The 21,463-nt window shown below is 43.9% G+C and overlaps 1 protein-coding gene across 2 annotated transcripts; it reads right to left on the bottom strand.

The window, feature by feature from the left end:
- Positions 1-925: 925 nt before the first annotated feature.
- DNASE1L3 (deoxyribonuclease 1L3) lies at positions 926-20,001 on the bottom strand. Of its 2 annotated transcripts, none has more exons than XM_081180991.1 (9): positions 19,721-20,001; positions 18,043-18,131; positions 14,851-14,939; positions 13,171-13,254; positions 11,825-11,937; positions 10,472-10,584; positions 9,595-9,752; positions 3,376-3,472; positions 926-1,232 (listed from the first exon to the last, which is right to left on the bottom strand). In XM_081180991.1, exons 3-9 carry the CDS (start codon positions 14,916-14,918, stop codon positions 1,122-1,124), a joined length of 744 nt encoding a protein of 247 aa, XP_081037117.1. In that variant the 5' UTR covers positions 14,919-14,939; positions 18,043-18,131; positions 19,721-20,001; the 3' UTR covers positions 926-1,121. The 2 variants fall into 2 exon arrangements, with proteins under 2 accessions (XP_081037117.1, XP_081037116.1); XM_081180990.1 differs by lacking the exon at positions 19,721-20,001 and adding an exon at positions 18,392-18,841.
- Between the last annotated feature and the right edge of the window lie 1,462 nt (positions 20,002-21,463).

Raw genomic sequence — 21,463 nt, 5'->3', positions numbered from 1 at the left:
CATTCATCCTACTGGCCCATCTTTAAAACTGCAATAATCTAGAAAGGCAAATGTAAAGCATCATTTTCCAACCTACTTGCATGGTCTCAGTTCACCCAGACTAAGAATTTGGGTTTGATTAAGGATGAGGGAGAAGACTTGATTAAGTTTGTATGTAAGGTGAATATTCAGTAATTCACACTCCTTGGAACCATAGGCTAACAGAAACACTGCCATTGTTGAATATTTGAAGTTCTCTGAATTTTGCAGCAAAGTTCTCCAACCAAGTAATGTGCATGAAAAGGCATATTCCGGTGTGTGTGTGTGTGTGTGTGTGTGTGTGTGTGTGTGTGTGTACAAATGTGTATGCTAGTGAAAATATCACTCAAAAATGCACTACATCAAATGAAATTGCTTATGTTAGGCAAGCTTATTTATAAAAACGTATGTATTAGAACGCTGATGAAATTTCTTGAGGGTTAAACTGCTCCCTCTGAACTGAACTTAAAATTGGAAAAACTGAAAAAACCTTAAGGCACATTCTTCTTGGATCTGATCTGAGGGGAGAGTTGAGTACTCAGTGTCTCAGTGCTAGGTTTTTATTTTGGTAACCTTTGGAGTTCCACCTAAATCAACAATTTCACATTTCTCTAACTTCAAAGAAGCAATGTGACGTGTGTGTGTGTGTGTGTGTGTGTGTGTGTGTGTGCCCGTGTGCATGCACCCACCTACAAGACTGGAGTCAGTCAATGGCAAAAAGTGTGTTTCTGTAGCTTCTTTCTGAGTTCTTGATTGTAAAATATCTTTGGCCAGAAGACCGAAGTTGGGAACAGGCAGAGATGCCGAACAACTCTGAACAAATTGTTTCACCAAACAACCCCTGCTGAAGACATTGCTAAGGCATTCAGATTGCCTCACTGCGTTTGTCTTTCAGGTTACGGCAAAGTTAATTTTAGCTCATTTATTTTATTTAACCTTGAATGCTTTTAACAATAAAAATAGTTTCGGTTTGCATATTTTTGGTGACATAGGCCATATGGGAGGCCGACATACATCAAGGAAAAGGTCAAAAACTAAACCCACTCTTTTCTTGTGAATATACATCCAATTTCTTTTCTCTTCGGAGAACAGCAGTCTCTTGTCTAGCCCTGTTGCAAGAGGCGCCTATGATTGCTTGCTCTTGCTCGTCTTGGGGAATGTCTGCTGGCTCTCAGCTGGAACTCTACTGGAAAGTGATCGCTCACTGCTAAAGCCTGCAGAGTAAGGGACACAATAGGTGGATTAATTGGACACCCTGTCCATTGCATACAAATATTTAAAAGCCATACTATGTTGAGTAATTGCCATTTGTTGCTATATGAAGCCACACAAAGATAGCCCCTAAGTGAGGTGCATAGCCCTTATTCCAGGGAAGCCACCAATAAATCTGGCTGCTATGCTTTCAAACATCCAAAGCCAAATTGCTCAGGAAGGCTATGGATGCATCTGTCCGACAAGAACACATATGGAATATGCAACCAACCTGAGAGCTCTACTACATTACAGCACAGGGAATAGATCGTGAATACTGCAGCACAATGCACTGTGTTAGTGTGGGTTTCCCCATGTCACATTAGCCTTCTTTGGGGAAACTTCTTGTGCATTCTGCCAATATGTGAGAAGGCTGTGCCGAGTAGTCCTGACCATGACATCACACCCTAGATCCATGCTTGCCATCTGTACATCCTTCCAGTGGCATAGCATGGGTTGCCAGTGTCTGGGGCAAGGCAAGTATCCTTGGCACTGCCTGCCAATAGGCTGGAGTGAAGGGGCAATAGCTTGGCAGCCAACCCAAGTGGCAGCCATGGCCAAGGGAGAGTGGTCATGTTTCTAAAGCCCACGCAGAAGGCGCCCTAGCAACCAGCCATAGCTCAAATCCTCTCCGCAGCCCATCCACATGAACATTGGGAGATATTCTGTGTTAGCAGGAGGGTCCACTATTTATTTTTTATTAATATTTTTATTTCCTTTTGAAATTTTGTGCCCCTAAGAATTTTGCACCCAGGGTAAGTGCCCCGTGGCTCTACCCACACTATGCCACTGTGCCCTGCACAATCAGGATTCTAGATGCACATGGGCTCCTTTGTGTGTGTAGCAGCCTGCACAAAGTCTCCCTCCCTGCAGACACTCCTGCTGTGTGTGCATAGGAACATAGGATCAGACCACTGGTCTTTGTAACTCAGCATTGTCCCCACTGACTGGCAGTGGCTCTCCAGGTTCAGGACAAGAGTCCCCCCTAGTCCTTCTTGGACAGCTCAGTTGGTTAAAGCATGGTGCCCATAATGCCAAGGTTGCAAGTTTGATCCCCGTATAGGACAGCTGCATTGCAAGGGGTTAGACTAGATGACCCTCAGGGCTTTTCCCAATTCTATAGTTCTGTGATTCTATAATTATACTATACTGGACCCCTCTGCATGCATGCCACTGAGCTCTATCTCCTCCCAGGGACACTAGGGGGGAGGGGCTAGTTGGAGTGCCCTATCAGTGGCAGGACTCGCTGACAGAGCACATGGGCCATGTCACAGCTAAAAATTGGCCGCTGTTTCTTTAATGCTAAAAGGACTAAGTCAGCATGAGTCAGCGGCCTACAATGACTCATGCAACCTTTCACCTAATTGTACCTGTATATACAGAGTGGTCAATGTTAGTGTTGGGTGTGGGTTGGTTGGATGGTAGAAAGCTGGTTGAGTTTGGTGTGTGTAAAAAGCTGTCGATCTCGATTGTGGTTGGAGAGGACGACTTTTTAAGAATAAAAGCAGCAATACTCTGCAAGAATACTCTTTCTCAAAGACTCTTTTGTGCCAACTAAGGTCTGAGGATTATGTAAAGGAGTAAAAAAGGAGGTCAGAACCTTTTCTTTTTCAAACACTGGCAGGCCATTCATCTAAAGACTGCCAAAGTACAGCTCTAAAATGGCGTATTTTGTTATCAGCTCACGGTTTAGCCACTGATGCAGCTGCAGGTACTACATAAATCATGTTCTTGGCTCCTCAGTCGTTGGAGTTGTGTTACTCCAGCTGTTTACGTAGCTTGATCCACACAGGTCTCTGATTTGCGTAGACAAACACAGTGGGGGGTAAAGTGTTGGAAGCATGTTGGCTGCACACATGGCACACACCTGTCGATCTGTGCAGATGGGCCTGGAATTGTGTTATGTGATTCCCTATATTTCTCCGCTCATGGTTCTTCCTGCTTCTCGGCTCTACCTGCTTGTTTCCCCTCGACTGGCTTCCTGCCTCTCTCTCTGGTCTGCTTCCCCAGTTTTGACGCAGCGCAGCTGTGGACTCAAGCCCCGGCGGATGCAGGACGAGAACGCAAAAACGCTCCGCTTGTGTACTTTTCCTGTCTTACACAAACCTGTGCTTCCGTCATCGAAAAGGCCCTCTGAAAATCAAAGATGCCGGCTGAGTCTGGCACAACAGCATTTATGAGTTTATCCCCACGGAGCACAATCCTGTAAGAGGCGAAAACAAGACCACTGGGTGTTAGCCTGCTGTGCAGGAAGAGAATACATATGCTGCTGTCAGAAAGAAAGGGTGAGCAGGGAGCATGGTGGGTTTTGATAGCAGAAAGATGAATTCGCAAGCGACCCAGAGGTAAGGCAAGGAGAGTTGCCTGCAAACTCCAGCAATTAAGCTGATCCACAAATAGCTTGTCTCTTAGTTGCTATTTCATCTTTCCGTGGGTGGTAGAGGACGATGGAAAATGGCAATTTAAGTGCCTCAGTAGTGCATCAGTTTCCATTAGTCATAAAGATAGGAAAAACAAAAGAATAACCAATTAAAATTATCCCAAACGTAGTGGGTTCTCAAGTATTTCTGGTTGAGCTGCATAGATACAGGTAAGCGAAAGTGCTCGTTATTAGGACTGCTTCTGATATTCTTGTTGTTCTGGTGTCAGGCCTTACTTGGTAAGTCAAAATTCTGAGAAGCATGAAAGTTAGCCAGCTGTGTATCTCAGATCATGGGTGGGGAACCTCAGGCCCAGGGGGGGGGAGCAAAAAGGCCCCCCTCCAGCCTCTCTATCTTGGCCTTGGGACTCTCACCAATTCACCACTGCTTAGGGATGCAGTTACTAACCCAATGATACCAGCCTTTTTCTCCATCTAATTCTGCAATGCGAAGTCCTCTGGAGATCTTCAGGGATTGAATGTTTGCTTTCAGCTGGGTGAAGTTCATTCCACTGCAGGTAGGCTGCCACAGGGATACCCACCCACCTGACACATTTGTGCAGTGCTTTGTGCAAAAAACAACCAGAGAAGAGCTTCCCCAAGTGATTTCTCTCTTTCTCCCAAACTGCCCGTCCTCACACGACTATGTTCAGACATCACTAATCATCCTGGCATTACCTGACACACAGTGCTGGGAAAGGAGGCTGGATTGTGACTCAGAAGCACACTCCTATCTAACACAGCGCTTGCTTGCCAGCTGTTTCGGGAACAAGGGAGCGAGGTGATCTTGCCAAGGGTAACAGCGTGGGCAGAAGGAGGGAAAGTGCTGTGCCAACAGCAGGGAATGAGCTCATCATGAGCATCAGTATGTTCAGGTGATTATCCTGGCAGACTTCATGGAGGTCAAAAGTTTTCTGTCTGGAAATCAACCAAAGGGCTTGCACAGGGAGGAAGACAACGTGCAACCCAGGAATGGTTCTGTCGCAAACGCTGCAATTAACTTGCCCTTACTGCCTCTCAGTGGGGGATCACAGTCGTGGCTAACCTGTTTCCCTGCATCCCCGGATCACTGATGCAACATTCTGACTCTTTTGTAGACTTTTAAATATTTTAGAATGGTTTCAGTTGTTCTCATTCTTTTTTTCTTGCATAGCGCAGTAGGATGTGCAAGAATGATGGAATATAATGAATTAAAACGTGTGCAACAAGGAAGGTATGAAGTATGAGGAGGTGGCATTCAAGTTCACACAATATTACATATAAGAACATAAGACGAGCATGCAGGATCAGGCCAATGGCCCTTTTAGCCCAGTATCATATTCTCACAGTAGCCACCTAGATACCTGTGGGAAATCTGCAAGCCCAAGAGTGCTCTCCCCTCCTGCAGTTTCCAGCAACTGGCAATTAGAAGCACTGTGGAGGTAGAGCATAGTCATCCTGGCTAGCAGCTGTGGATAGGCTTATTCCCCATGAATTTGCCCAATCCTCTTAAAGCCATCCAAGTTGGTGGCAATCATTGCCTCTTATGGGAGCGAGTTCCATAGCCTATGAGCTGTGAAACAGTACATTTTTTTATCTGTCCCACATCTTCCAATATTCAGCTCCATTGGAGCTCCATGAATTCTAGTGTTGTAAGGGAGGAAGAAAAACTTTTCTCTATGAAGCCCATTGTGCCTTGGTAATTGTTGGCATCTGTCTCGAGAGACAATGGAGTGTGCTTCTTGGGGTGAAGTCAAATCGCTGTGTTAGCAGACCAAAGTGACCTCCTGAGGCCTAAACCTGGGCAGTGTGTATGGCGGTCTGGGCTGCCCAGGCGTCAAGACCCCCACCTCAGCCTCGCTGATGTGGTCCAAAGGAAAGTAGAGCAATACTTTGGGCATCAGCTTGGTTGCAGGAGCTACTAAAAGAAGGCGTACAAGGGGACTTCCGGGTTGGCGCGATTTGGAAATGGCGGATTCCCTCCGAGCTGCGGAGGGAATCGGCTCAACCGAGGACGGGTCTTTGCCGCGCCGGCGACGCGGGGACCCTTAAAAACCGCAGGCGCGGAAGCCTGCGGACTGAAGACTCGGCGGGTGCCTTAAGCGCCCCCGATCCACGAAGAGCCTTTTTAAAGGCTGCGGAGAGGATACGGAGGGCGGCGTGGCACTGAGAGTCGATCGCTACCTCGGTGGAGTGAAGCCGCGAGCCATGACCGGAGAGCGCTGACTTCCTTCCTTGAAATTTGGACTGAAAAGAAAGAACCCGTGAGTAAGACGGAATTGGATCTTAAAAACATTACCCTGAATTGGAGACGACCGGGGGGTGTGCTAAAAGGAAGTCCGCACCCCCCCCTTGCAGACGATCTAAGCAACGACAAAGTGCTAAGCTGGAGAGCCTACCCTTGGAGGGGTGAGTTAAAAAGGACACTAACTTCCAAGATTTAGTTAAAAGAAATTTTGAGCTGGAGAGTGGAGACTGGGAAGCCTTCTTTTTGCTTTAAACAACCCCCCCTCCCGGGCCCGGGAGCGTCCTGTCTCTGTGCCTGTGTAAGAGCTGCGGAGTTTGACAGCTGTCAAAGCTGTCAAGCAGGCAGTTTAGAGTGGAAAAATTGCTATTTAAGATCCCTCTGGACTTAAGTTAAAGGATTGTTGGAGAAAAGACTAATAAGTAACCAGATTCCCCCTAGGGGGAATTCTGTGAAACTACAATGGATACAATGGCTGTGGATGGAAAGTTACTAGTGGAAATCGAAAGGATGTTTCAATTGGTGGGAATTCTACAAGAGCAGAGCTTGGCTATGAATAAACAACTTATGACCTTGACTTCTGGAACAGGCAGCTCTGCTGTATGTATTGAGGACCTGAATGAGAAAGAATCCACAGCTGAATGGGAACTGATATCTAAAGAGGTGGAAGAGACTAAACAAGAAAAAGAGAAAGTAAAGCTGGGAAGTAACAACCAAAAGCCGACATCTGTGGAATACAAGCAAGGAGACTTTTGGATTACATCTACCACAAGTCTGCGAAAGATGAAGAAGATGAAGGAGGAGGTCCCGGGAGTCTATGGAACACAGGAACTTAAAACAAAGAAATATGATTGGGGCCTCCATTCTGACTTTGACTTTGAAGATGCAGGATTTGTGGAAATTTTTCAGCAGTGGCTTTCAAATGTCCTTGTGGGAAGAGAATATGGTTTGATGGCGAAAGAACTTTTTCCAGACTTGATGACCGACATAAAGGACTACCAACAAGACCGGCGGAGAGGGACTGAAAGAGACTTGAAAGCCTCGGACGTGAGGAACCCAGGCTAAGAACTGCTATTCTGGATATGTATTGGGAAGGGACAAAAACCGGGGATGGGAGGGAGGGAAGAAGAGAATCTTAAAAACACTCAAGACCTTTAGGTTTAGTTAATATGACTTTTAATTAAGACAAAATGAGAAATCGATGGAAGAGAACTTGAGTCCAACTTAGGAAAAATCTATATTTCTTTATAAAAAAGGTAATAAGATGGTTAAGAGGAGAAACACCAAATTGCTGACACAATTTTGGGAATTGGGATGCACGAGGGGGTGTGGGGGGGAAGTCAGGGAATAGGGTTAGGAAACTAGGATTTTCTGAATTTATACATGTTCTTGTCTTGTGTCTTTTTTGTGTGTGTTTTGTCTTTATAAAAGTGGAAAAACCAATAAATTTTTTTTAAAAAAATAATAATAAAAGAAGGCGTACAAGACACCATCCAACCACCTTGGGGCCTCCTCTCTGGATTTGTGTAGCGTTGACCCCTCAGACTTTTCTTCCCCCAAAGATGTCCCACAAGGCAGCGGAGGTTTAGGATCAGAGTTTTCCTTCTCCTAGATGAGCTACCTTCCCAGGTTGACAAGCCCCGTCTGCCGCTCACTTTCCTCTACAGTATATGCAGAAACCACCTTCTTGACTGTTGGACCCACTATTGGTCTCGTCTGCTCAATCTGCCAGAGCCTGTCTTCACACGCAGGGGAAGTCCCTAACTCACTGAGGGCTTGAGATAGCATTGGTATAGCTTTATTCTTCTGAGCCAAGGAATAGGAAGAATGCCTTCACACCCTGTCACATAAACAATGGATTTCATTGTTTAGACACCATGTGTGGCTTTTAAAAAAGGATTAGACAAATGAATGACCATGATGACTATGTTCCACCCTGCACTGCTGGAGGCAGTATGTCTCTGAATACCTGCTGCCAGGAATTGTAAGTGGGGAGGAAGATAGATTGAAATTGCAGAGTTTTGAAAAACTAAAAGACAAAGTGCGTGATTGGCTTCATTATTATCAGATAATGGAGGCATACAATTTGGACAAAAAAATCGGCTTCCAGGTGGAAAAATCAAAATTGGAAACAGAATTGTTAGAACCTAAAACTAAGACTTTGTCAAAAATGTATAACTTGCTGTTGAAATGGAATACTCAGGATGAAACAGTGAAATCTGCAATGATTAAATGGGCACAAGATATTGGACATAACATAATGATGGCTGACTGGGAACAGTTATGGACCACAGGTATGAAGTTTACGGCATGTAATGCCTTAAGAGAAAATATTATGAAAATGATATACAGGTGGTACATAACCCCAGTCAAGCTTGCAAAAATCTATCATTTGCCCGATAATAAATGTTGGAAATGTAAAGAAACTGAAGGTACATTCTTTCACCTTTGGTGGACGTGCCCAAGGATTAAGGCTTTCTGGGAAATGATATATAATGAACTGAAAAAGGTATTTAAATATACCTTCTTGAAGAAACAAGAGGCCTTTCTCCTGGGCATAGCCGGCCAATTGGTGTTAAAGAAGGACAGAAATTTCTTTATGTATGCTACAACAGCAGCAAGAATACTCATCGCAAAGTATTGGAAGACACAAGATTTACCCACTTTGGAAGAATGGCAGATGAAAGTGATGGACTACATGGAATTGGCGGAAATGACTGGTAGAATCCGAGACCAGGGAGAAGAGTCGGTGGAAGAAGATTGGAAGAAATTTAAAGACTATTTACAGAAGTATTGCAAAATTAATGAATGTTAGAATGATGTTTGAATGAAGTTAAGCGGTTTCTAGCTGTAATGATATAAAAGAATATGGAAAATTGGATTTTTAAATAGGTAAAAATTTAATGTTATAATATATTAAGATCAAAGATCAGGATAATAAGGAGGGAAAGAAATTGCTGAATTAATTAACTGAATTGGAATACAAAAAAGGGAGGTATGAGGAGGTCAGGGAAACAAGGATATGAATGTAAGATATGGAAAGGTTGAATTTTTCTTTTTCTTTTTTTATCTGTGTATTTATTCTGTATTTTTCTTGTATTTTTGTTTTTGACTTTTATTTTTGCATTTTCTGCTTTAATGCAATTCCTTTTTCTGAAACTTTAATAAATATTTTTTTTTTTTAAAAAAGGAATTGTAAGTGGGGAGAGCGCTGTTGTGGTGAGGCCCTGCTTGTGAGTTTCCCTTAGGCATCTGGTTGGCTGCTTAGAGAACAAGATGCTGGACTCTGATAGGTTTTTGGCAGGACTCTTACATTCCAGTGTATGTTCTTAAGAAATAATGGCACAGTGGAAGCTAGATTGGCCAATCTGTTCCAGTCCAGAAAAGCCACAGTCTCCAGCTGCCTAGGCCCATTTCTTGCACTTGTCACAGATTGGTTATCCATAGATGAATAGATGGATGTGATGTCACACAGGTAAGAGACCAAATATGCAATAATTTATCCATGCATAGATAGCCCAGGTGCACATTTCCCCCCTCACAATATTAACGACCTGTAGTAAATCAACATGCATTTTGTTAAGGTAACCAGCAGAGTTCTTCCAACACTGCAGATAATAGGTAGCTTAGCAGAGGCTCTAGATGGGAGGGTTCACAAGAGGGTTCTAAAACCAGCTGTTACCTGTCATAGGGGCAGCGGGTGCTGGCTTTCACCGTTGTGTCAGTTTTGTCATCAATCAGCCAAACAAATTCAGTGTGATTTCTCAGTCTGATATTCTTCCAGTGTTTCTTCGCAACATAGCCACAGCCAGCGTTGAAGTCTCCCATGAAGATGAAATTCTACAAGGTGGGGCAGGAGATTGTGAAAAGACAAATTTGAAGAGACAGGATTGCAGAAAGCAGGGCAGAAAGGTATGACAACTTCTTCCACCACTTTTTATTATCAGGAAAGTAAAGTGATCTATTTTGAGCTTCTTAGCAAAGGTGCCTTATCATGGCAGCAGGCGCACCCAGATCAGACTGGCTCACAGAGCCACTGATGAATTTCCCTGGGTGTGCCCACTACATATGAGAATTATCTCAATAGATCTTCAGGTGCAAAGAGATCTATGGGGAGTATCAGAGAAATGAAAAAGGAGAGGAAGTTAATAGTGTGTGATTATGAGGAAGAGGGAGAGATAAAATTCTGAAATGACTTCATTCATTAGTACGGATGACAGGCAGTAGTAATCCTGTCTCCAGGAACATGGCTGGGCTGCTCAGAACAACCAAGCCACACTTTGACTAGGAGCTTTAGGAGAAGTGCAGTAGCTCAGTGGTAAAGCCTCTGCTTGGCATGTGGAAGATCACAATCCCTGGTCTCTAGGTAGGGCTGAGAGAGACCCCCATCTGAAATCCTGGACAGCTCCTGCCAGTCAACACAGAGAAAGCTGAGCTAGATAGACCATTGATCTGACTCAGCAGGAGGCAGCTTTCTAAGTTCCGATGTTCACAGGGGTGGGGTGGGGTGATATTCAGCACAACTTTAGCACAAACACACCAAGGAAACAGTGACTGACCTCAGACTTCAAGCGTTGTCTTACATCTAAGTACACATCATAGAGTTCATCAATTTCCCGAACAGCCATTTCAGGTGTTGTGTGCAGAGGGATTATCACAAATTCCCTGACCACTTAAGAAGCAAACATTGAAAAACAAGATGATCAGCATTTCCAAAACTCACTCCCATCATGGTTAGAAAAACTGACAGATCTAATATGTTTATTAGTTATATTGCCTTTTACAGGTCATGGATATTGGAGGGTCTTGTATTTGCATTGGAACTGCTCTCACCAGCATGTGGTCTTTTTCCATTCAAGGATGTGTGTTGGGAATCCTATCCTTATATCCAATTTGAAAACTGGGATGAAAAAGGACATCTTGATGTTGACATGTTAGCATTGCAAAATATGCATATTCCCAGGTCTGGATCAAGGGGAGGGGAAGGGGGCATGTGCCCTGGGCAGCAGATTGGGGTAGCGGCAAAACAGCAGCCTGCCCTGCGGCACAGGAGAAAGAGAGGGGTACACAATGACCTTGGTGCATGTTTGGTGGACTCCTTATGGTCTGGCAGGCTGCTGCTGCTTAGAAAGGCCCATCTCTTTGCCTGCCCCTGTCGTCCTCTCAGTGATGGCGGTGGAGACTACATGAAGCTGCAAGAGAAGGGGTGGTAGCAGTGCAGACTTTTGCCCCCTCCAGAAAAATTTGTAGACCCAGCCCTGCACATTATTGTATGGACCTTTAAACCTCAATATATTAATGAGAATTAGGATTCAACCATTTAAATCATGTGCCACACTGCATTCCTCTTGCTACTTACTACCCTATCTTCAGATGTTTTCTATGTGCAGCTATCTAGCTCTAGGACATTAATCACGCTTAGAAGCCTAGCTGCTATGCAGTGCTGGAAAATGTTGAAGTCAACAGATCTCATTGCAAAGTGCTTGGAGTTTTACAGTCTTGACTTATTTAATGTTTAGGACCTTAATTAAATTTAGCACAAATAAGTCAACGTGCGGCAAGTTCTGGATTATGCTTGTGGTTCTACAAAAGGCTGCAATCAAGGGTGGATTAATCGTGAAGTTAAAGAAGCTGAAGAGTAACCTCAGCCAAATTGGGATTGAAGAGTGCTCTGTGGCTCACAGAATCCCATGAAGGCCCATAATGCATTTCCACTCCTGAAACTAAGCAGGCTTGGCCCCATAAGCTGCCTAGACAGCAGGCCCTACATTAAGGCTTGCCATTTGGAGCTCATCAGTGGAGTCTAAAATAAAGATCTGGGGCTTCCCTAGTGCTCACCCTTTTCCTGTATCTCTGCTTGTGGGCTATGAAAGACGCAGGAGGAGGATAGTGCACGCTCAGCAATGTCTCACCAGTTTTTGGAGAAGAGAACCAGACAACATAAGGCTCCCTGGAAAGTGCATCTTCGTCATCAGGCTGCAGATCGGGATACTGATAGATTTGCTTCACTGACACCATTTTCGATCTGAAGTGTGAATTAACATACAGACAGAATATCAGCTCTCTAAAGTAGTTTAGACCTTTTTTTAAAAAAAAATGTATAGGCTGGCTTTCTGTCCCAAGATCCACAAGGCAGCTAATAGATAAGACTACAATGAACAATGAAAATGCTGCAAAAAAGCAAGCTAGTTTTCATAATCTCAAATTTTCTTGCTCAGTAATACAACTGCCTGAAGCTATGAAATCCTTGCATGTTCTGCTGTATAAGTGGGGTGAAAATGCATTTCAGGAACAGAAAATCATGTGTTCAGAGTTATGTGGTGGTGGTTGTTTTTTGTTTTGTTTTTACAGAAGCATCAACCCACCACAGTCCTAAAAAACGGAAGCATGTCTATATGAGAAATGTTCAGAGCTTAATGCTTGGATGCCATGAAGCCAGTGAGATGCTGTGAGAGGGCAATATAAAACAAAAAGTGATGCAACAAGGGGATGTTAGTGCAGATCAAGGTTAGCCAATGTGGTGTCCTCAAGATGTTGTACGACGACTCCCATCGTTGCTGACCACTGACCATGCTGCCTGGGAGCTGAAGTCCAACGTCTGGAGGCTACCCTTGGTGAGGATACTTAAAGTAGTTTTGCAGGTGAGAAGATCTGTTGCAAGTTAGTTTTTGCTTATTCATTGAAAAAAGGCAAATGGGAGATACTAGTCTTTGGATCCAATAACATCCATATATCTGAAAGAAATATGAATACTGCTTCTGTACAGTGAGTAGCACTGGAAGAAATCCTTGTTTGACCAATGGGCCACCATGGTCAATGGTCAATAAGGCCATCACTTCCAGGGTGCTCTATAGGCATTTTCCCAAGGGGAAGGAAGGGTTGTTTCTCTGGTTTCAGTGTGGGAGTCTCTTGCAAAATCCAATGCTTTCAAGTCATGTGTGAATGCGCCAATAGCACTGTGAGCACAAATCATCACGAATGTGCAATAAAAAGGGTGTCTGGAGAGGCCCCCAATATTACAGCTAGTATAACCACTCCCAAGTCTGCCAAGCCAATCTAGATGCCCCAGAGGAGTCTTTTATTCTTATTTATTACCCAGTATCATCAGAGAGTACAGAATGTAATAAGTATACAAAAGACAGGTCCCTTGCCCCAAGAGATATACAATCTAAACTGGGAATTGAATGCTAACGCACCAGCTCATTTCCCTGCAGTTTCCAAAGAATGCCACATGCAGAAAGTTGCAAAATGCACTTACCTGTAGAAAAAAGCATATTGTTCCTTATAGGTCCTTCTTCCTAACCGATTGCTGACCACATAACTGTACTTTTCTTGCGAGTGACTGGAGAAAAATGATTATTTTTTATATATTTGAAAGAATACACAGGAAACACACACAGCATTGTGAAACACAAACAGTGGCCAATGCTTCTGGCTCTGGCATGTGGAGGAGCTCACTGCTTAACTATCTGAGCAAAATCCCCTTTCTGCCCTGACACAGTCCATCCCAAGGTTCTCCTGCTCTGCTAGGTGGGATGGTCTGTAGCGTGGATAATGTTTCGGGGGGGAATATCATACCATAGGGAAGGGGAACCAGTGGTCCTCCAGATGTTGTTGGACGCCATCTTCCATCAGCCCCAGCCACCATGGCCAATGGTCAGGGATGATGGGAGTGGTCTAAGAAGACCCACAGGTTCCCCATCTCTGGCAGAGAAAGAGGGCTAGTGCAGTGATTTCCCAAACAATGTGTCATGAGGGGGCCTGAAGTGTGAGTTAAGGAATTAATCCACCATATTGGAGGCATCCACCATGGCATGCTTGAAAAGGGGAGGCCTCCTTCAGCATTGATTCTCCTCTCCTCTGCCATAGTTGGTCACCTCCTGAGGCCTACATCCCAGAAGGGGCCCACTTGCCCTTCTCTTCCTACTCCTAGCTTTTGCTACTTAGAAACATTGAAAGCTGCCTTTCAATGAGATCAGTGTTGTCCTCATTGACCGGCAGTGGTTCTCAGGGGTTTATAGCAGGGAATATTCCCAGCCAAAGGTGTCATGGGCTTTGAAGATGCTTGAACTCAGAGCGAAAGAGAGAAAAGCTCGAAGAGGAAGGCATGCTTGGCAAACCCTCACCATGATCAACTCCTGCCCGGAAACCTATGTCCCCACTGTGGAAGGATATGTGGATCCAGAATTGGCCTCCACAGTCACTTAAGGATTCACTGTTAAAACCATGTTTATGGAAGACAATCTTACTCGGCTACGAGTGATTGCTAAAGAAGAAGATCCTCAGCCCTAACTAGTGTACAAATGAATTTTATTATTATGGTCACAGACCAGTTCCGGCTCACTTACAATCAGGAAAATCATAAAACACAACTGGTGATGTCAATTTGAGTCACACAACTCAAATTGATTCACTTTTTTGTTGTATATACACCTCAACAAAGTTTGAGAGTGTGGTGATCTGTCGTGGAGCAACCCTATTGAAGAAGACAACAGTGCTTATCCAGACCTAGTTGCTGGTTGCGAAGGGGCCTTCCATGACAGTTCAAGCTTCAGGGCCCTAAAATTGTAGGTCCTCCACTGGGTGTCACATCCTGTTTAGTCACCTGAGGTGAAACAGGAAGCTGGTGCCACCGCTGCCAGTCTCCCTTACTTGGGTCGTGCAGCAGTGCCCATGAAGCTGCGGTGGATTCTGAAGAGATCTTGTGAGATCTCACCAGAAACTACCACTGCTTTGCCTTGTAGCAATCTACCACCAAAGGAGGCTGCCTCATCCTGTCTCATGGGCCACCAGACCCTAATGAACAGCGATGGCAGTAGCAAGGAGGTGGGCCAGCTGTGAAGTGGGCCCACTGAAAGCTTTTTGCCCAAGACACCAACTCCAAAAAACCCTTGATCTGACCCTGCATATTTTAATAAATTTGACATTCACATCTTACCCATTCAATTTCTCTAAGAGGAAGGGGCATAGCCTGTTGCTGTTGTCCTTTATTTCCATCAGAAGCATGATGTCACACTGAGAAATAACCTGCAGGAGGAAAGAAAGAACATTCTTAAGAATGCTTTATTTGACACACTTGGAATTCCCAGAATGAACAGGCTTTGCATGCCTCCTGAACATTTCACCTATCAGAAATGGGCTTCAAAAAAATTCCTGGTCTTTCAGCTCCTGTACTAGAGAGCTCCTGAGTTAGAGGGAAGACAGAAGCAAAATTCTGAGAGTAGCAGCAATATTCTGGAAGCACTCTCACTAAGTTCAGTCCAAACACATCTATCCTTTTCCAAATCCATACTATGAAAAAGACTGTTTCTGCAAGTTTGAAACAAACTGTCTGTGTATGGCACTGATTAGCTGATCCCTCAGTGATTTTGCTCCCCCATTTTCCAGAGCACTTTTGTGCAAATCCCCCCAACTCTTCTTTAAAAAGGTGGATAAATGTGGGAACAGTTATGTGGTACATGAAAAAAAAGTTTAGAAAGTGTACAGCCCATCTGCAGGCCACTGTTCTTGATAGATGAAGGGATTTAGAGAGAGGCAAAGCCAATTAATGTCTTGTGTATTCTAGAATTCCAGATATCTCAAAGCTAGTGGCTGAGGCAGTATTTGATTTGCTGGTGTTCACATCTGTTGTGAAGCCATGGAAAATAATGGGTGGAAGACTAAAATTAAAAACGAATAAAGACCTATTAAAACAGTTCAAAACATTAAGAACATCTAAAAACATTGTCATAATTTCATTCATTTATTCAAACAATTTATAGGCTGCTCTTCGAAGCAGAACTTCAAGGTGGCTTACACAGTAAAAGCTTTTTAAAAACAACACCCCACCTCAAAAATATAAACACAAGATGATATCGACAAAATGCCCCAACACTAAATGAGGCGGCAATAAGCTGAGATGGGTTTCTTATGGGGAGAGTTCAGCTATACAGGCACTCAGCTGAGGTGCCCAAACCTTCTCTCTTTCTTGCAGAAACAACCAAAGTGAGATGGAGTCTTTTGGCAAAATATTTGGAGAATGAAGTCTACCAGGTCAGGTGCAACCAGACTGCCAGGGTGCTTCTTTGAAACATTTGAAAACACCCTTTATTTGGCTTGTTATCACATTAAAACAGCACATGGTGGCTAGTGTCCCGGATTTAGACTGAAGTGGAGTGGGGGAGTCCCAGTTTAATATGCTGCTCCACAATACAGTGGTACCTCGGGTTACATACGCTTCAGGTTACAGACTCCACTAACCCAGAAATAGTACCTCGGGTTAAGAATTTTGCTTCAGGATGAGAACAGAAATTGTGCAGCGGTGGCACTGCAGCAGCAGCAGCAGCAGCAGCAGCAGCAGCAGCAGCAGCGGGAGGCCCCATTAGCTAAAGTGGTACCTCAGGTTAAGGACTGTTTCAGGTTAAGAGCAGACCTCCAGAACGAATTAAGTTCTTAACCCAAGGTACCACTGTAAAACTTACTGGCTGAACTTGGGACAGTCACTATCTCTCAGCCAAAGAATTGGTATGAGGATAAAAATTGCTTTACGGCTAGCTCAATCTTTTCTGCTATGTTCCTCTACTGCTGTTTTGATGTTGTGCTATATGCTGTGTTTCTGCTGCTTTATCAATATGCATTTTGCAAGGACATCATGTTGTCTTTAATATTATTTTATTGTCCTCTTGTGTGATTGCAAGCCACCTTGTGACCCCCCCCCAATGAAAAGACAGGACGTGAATAAAATAAGTCTGCAACCCAATGCCCTTGTACCTGGGGAATAGGCCGCATTGAACTCAGTGGAACTCCTGAATAGACATAGAAAGTACATATAAAGTTGAAACATTGACAAAGATAATGTAGGGGATGAGGAGAGAGACACCCCTGTCCATGTTGTCCTGAGCTCTTTGGAGGGAGGGGAAACATTAAATATAGAGTCAGGGAAGAATAATGCATTTAGCTTAAAAGCAAGCCCTGGAATCAATCAACCTATCTTAGACATGTTCATTAACTTCAATGGGTCTACTCTGAGTAAACTTGTGCATGTTCCAGTATGAAGCTATTGGCAGGCTTCATTTGGGGAAGGATGATGGTCCATGACAGAGGACTGTGGAAAGTCTCCAGATCAACCCCCAGCATCTCCAAGTAGGGCTGGAACTCCTCTCTAAAATCCTGGAGATCCTCTCTCAGTCAGACAATACTAAACTGGCTGGACCAATTACCTGTCTCAGTATATGGCAGCTTTCTGTGTTCCTATGTTTAAAGGACAAACTATAGCTGTAATGGTGGCAGAAGATCCATAGAGGCATCTGAATTGCTGACTTGAATTTAGCATTCATGTATTGTGTGCTGAATCACTGGTTTAAAGCCACTCAGCCAAATTAGCATTTTGGGCCACTTTTTAAAAATAAAATAAAATTACAGAAATGAGTCTGCAAGCAGATACAGAAATAGTCAAGTCACGAAACGCTGCGTGTGCCCTCATTTTGTCACTGTCAAACAAAATACTTGAAGTTCATAATTTGCTGGGAGACGAAGGATTCAGAACAGCAGTTGCATTTGTACGTCTTCTTGTACACTTTAGAAGCACTAAATGGCTTCAAGCAGAGCTCGTTGCAATGCAAAGGTGATGTATTGTTCTTGTTTACAAGCATCCGATGCACAGGTTTTGGAATGGCACCAAAGTGCTTAAATCACTCGGAAGGTGTTTATAATACAATCACTTTTGTCTGCAAGGGTCCAACTTATTTTGTGATTGTAATTCCTCCTTAATGAGACCAGAGTACTTCATAGTGGTGATTAAACAAATTAAGCATGCTAGTAACGAAGCAACGTCTGATGAGACTCTAGATGAGAAGGGGACAATTTTTCTTGCCCATCCAAATGTTCCCATAATCCCTCATGTTCATCTGAAACAGCATTCAGCATTGTATTTCTGCTAGATTTAATGTGTAAATAAATCTTGCTGAACATATGGCTGCAGGTCTGCAAATTGATTCTTCCGCTGTTAGGAACACAGCAGATTTATTAATGCTCAGCCATTCATTAGCAGGACTTGGCTGTGTGAAGATAAAATACCCTGAAAGATGAGCTAGATAAAATGTCCCTCCGTTCAGCTGAGTATTTATTTAATCCCGTAGAGCGAACAACATACCTCTACAATGACGTCCAAGATTTCTGGTCTTGTTCGCTTGGCTTCTCCAAATGACCTCACGTTGAAAGAGCAGATTTTAAGGCTCAGAGCTGCGTGAAAAGAGAAAAGCAGAAACAGAGAAACGCACAACATCTTTTCAAACCTGGGCCAAAAGAAAATGCAGTGAGGTGTCCTTCTCTCACTCAGCACTTGGTCTGCAAAAACCAGTGGAATTTAGCTCTTTATATTTCATGATTCCTATGCAAATTAAGGTGCATGTCACTGGCTTCTTTCACAGGTCTTCAACTTCTCTATTTTTGGGACTAACATCTGTTGCTGAGGAACTCAACTTTTTGCCATAGGGGATTACCTGAATTTAGAGCCAACTTCCACAATTGACTACGCTTCTTCTTGAACCTCATGGGAGAATACAAAACTGAAGTTTGTTCCGAGTTCCTTATTTACGGAAACGTTCACAGCAAAGTTCGATAAGAAGACTTAATAAGGAACTGGTTGATGTGCTCTTGCACCTCATAAGAAATGCTGACCCACCCCATATTTTGTGTGTGTGTGTCTGCTTTCAGGTCCACAACAATTCTCTGCATTCAAAACTGTTGGTTTGCCACAACGCTCTTAAACGCATGATGCCCCCCCCCCCAGATGAGGATTGCAGATAAGGGAGTGGGAATGTGCCTCCCAACTAAGATTTTGGAGCAATCCACTTCTCTATAAAAGTGTCCCCTATGAGATTGTACACAACTGTACCCAATCTAATGCTTTAAAAGGGATCCAGTTCTCCTCTACTATCCAGTCAGCAAGAAGGGAAGAAATGGGTTTTTCTTTTTACAGTATTAGGTATTTTGTGGTTTTATATCTTGATTTTATTCTGTGAACCACCCTGAGACCCCAGGTATGGGGCGGTATATAAATTCAATAAATAAATTCAAATCCAATAAATTCAAATCCAATAAATTCAAATCCAATAAATTCAAATCCAATAAATTAATGATAATTAATAAATAAAATACTACTACTACTACTACTACTACTACTACTGATTCCCTTTGTCTCCATCCTCCTCCCAGAACCCCTTTTGCCTGGAGTAGCAGAGGAGAGGGAGTGAACAATCAGGGCAATGTGGTGGGGCAGGGATAAAAACTTGGTAACACCACTACTCCTACTCTTAAGAGGACCTCCAGAGAGGACTATGGGAAATTCCTAGCATGAGACCAGAGGCTTCTTTGCACCCTTGGCAAGGAGATGTATTGGCAGCTCTGAAGCCAGGGGAGACCATGGAGCAGAAACTCAAAATTTCACTCTTCTAATAGTGCCACTGGCCAACTGGGGAGGAGCCCCCGCAGTACTGCTGGGATGGTCCATGCCTGCAACCTCATCTGCCAAGGCACCCAGAGGAGCCTGTGTGCCTTGCCCTGCTGCCCAGAGCAAAGGAGGAGAGGCCTGGAGAGCGTGCAGATGGGTGGACGGACTCCTAGCAAGAGTGGAGAGTCACAAGTTTTGCACACATCCCTGGGCGGGAGCCAACCTAGCCAGCCCCTAGCTATACACCTGCATGAAACAACCTCCAGAATGACATGCAAGAGGTTTGTGAGCTAGGGCAAGTGTCTGTGTCCCTTCCACACTCATGGCTAGATTCATAGACCCCCCCCAAAGGGGAAATGGTAAAGAAGGGGTGGCGAACCTGTAGACCTCCAGATGATGTTGGACTACAACTCCCATCATTCATGCCAATCCCTGAATATGCTGCCTGGGACTGATGAGATAGGCAGGCTTCGGGCCTAATCCAGCAGGGCCCTTCTTCTGTGACTGTTTGTCCCCGAAACAGAAATCCTGAGAAGGAAAGAAAAAGTAGAGAAGCCCAAAGCCACATGAGGGAAGCTCAGAGCAGAAGTGGGAAGTCAATAGGGAATTTCCAAGGGCAACAGCTGCTAGTTCTCTAGCCACCTGGCAATTATTCTGATGATCCTTTCCAAGGCAGAGAGGAAGTCTGGGGGGAGAGATAAGAGAAATGTGGCACAGATTGCTTCTCTAGCAACAGCTAAACAGGAAGGGGGTAGGGATCTTCTGGAGATAGGCTGCTCAGGGGGTGGGGGAATGGGGGACGTTCAAGAAAATGCCCATTTGGTGTATTCTGAACTGGCACCCCAGCTCCAGTTCTATATTTTGTCGTACACTGCAAATGCAAATGAGCAGTGGCTCTGGCAGGTTTTCATCAGTTCCATTTAGGTGGCAAATCTTAGTCTTCCAAAATAGCGCTGGGGTCAAGGCACAAGCAACAATGAAAGCACAGATGTGAGTGTTCCAGGAATAGACAAATAGAGGGAGATGGGAGCATACGTGACAAAAGGAAAGCACAAAACATGACAAGCGGTACTTCAGCCTGGGAGAAATATGAAGGCAGAGCGACATGAACTTTAAATGGAAATTTGGTGTGTGCAGGGAGGAGACTGGAATACAAAATATGCCGTATTCCATTGGATATTTTTAATTTGTATCTCGCCCTTGGATACTAATGATCGTTTTACTACTATTTTTTATTTAGTTGCTAACATAAATAGTAATAATAATGACATATCAATGCATCAGAAGTTGGCAGGTGTAACAGAGCATTGTTCTTGGCTCAATAAACCTGTGCTATGCTTACTGGGCTTATTCCTTTTGCTCAGTGCCTGGCACTTTATGAGACTGGTTGCATAAGTGGATTCAAGCAAACTTCCCTTGTCCCTAGCCCCCCCCCCTCTCTCTCTGTGTGTGTGGGGGCTTTTGTAGTCCCAATTGATCTCCTGACCTGTTTTAATTACAGTACTTGTGTTGTTTTAATGGGACTGTTTGATTACATCTTTTAATTATGGGTTTTTATAGTTTAACGTTACTGTAATTGGTTTTTATACTTGGAAACTACTTAAAAGCTTATTTTGGTATTAAGTGGCATGTGCATTTATCATTACTATTAACAGAAATAAAACAAATTGTCACGGACACCCCCCAAAAAAATTATATTATTGTTGGCATCCGTCTGTCTTGGGAGACAAAGGATGAGTGAGCCTTCAGGGGTAATGTCAGACGGTGGAGAGTTACAGCAACTGCTGTGGCTGTAGATACCAATATGGGTGAGAAATGTTTTGTTGCAGCCGGGGCAGATGAAGGCATCCTAAGCATAGAACTATCCTGGTACCAACGTTGCAGGAGGGGAAAAAACCACCACCATCAAAGTCCACTCTGAAGATGAGTTGGCCTAGGGAACGGGAGTCTAAGGAACCTATGGAAAAGCTTGGGGTTGGCTGAATCTATACTTACTGTCCAAATTTACAAGGGGCAATCCCTGGTTGGCTTCAAGCTAATAATGTTTGCTGCCAAAAGTCCGGAAGCAATAACATTATTGCACCCTTAGATCAATAATGGAGAACAAGTAGTCCCCCCCCCC

The sequence above is a fragment of the Podarcis bocagei genome (assembly GCF_964188305.1).
Source record: "Podarcis bocagei genome assembly, chromosome: 2".
NCBI lineage: Eukaryota > Metazoa > Chordata > Lepidosauria > Squamata > Lacertidae > Podarcis > Podarcis bocagei.
This window is presented reverse-complemented; position numbering and strand designations above follow the sequence as displayed.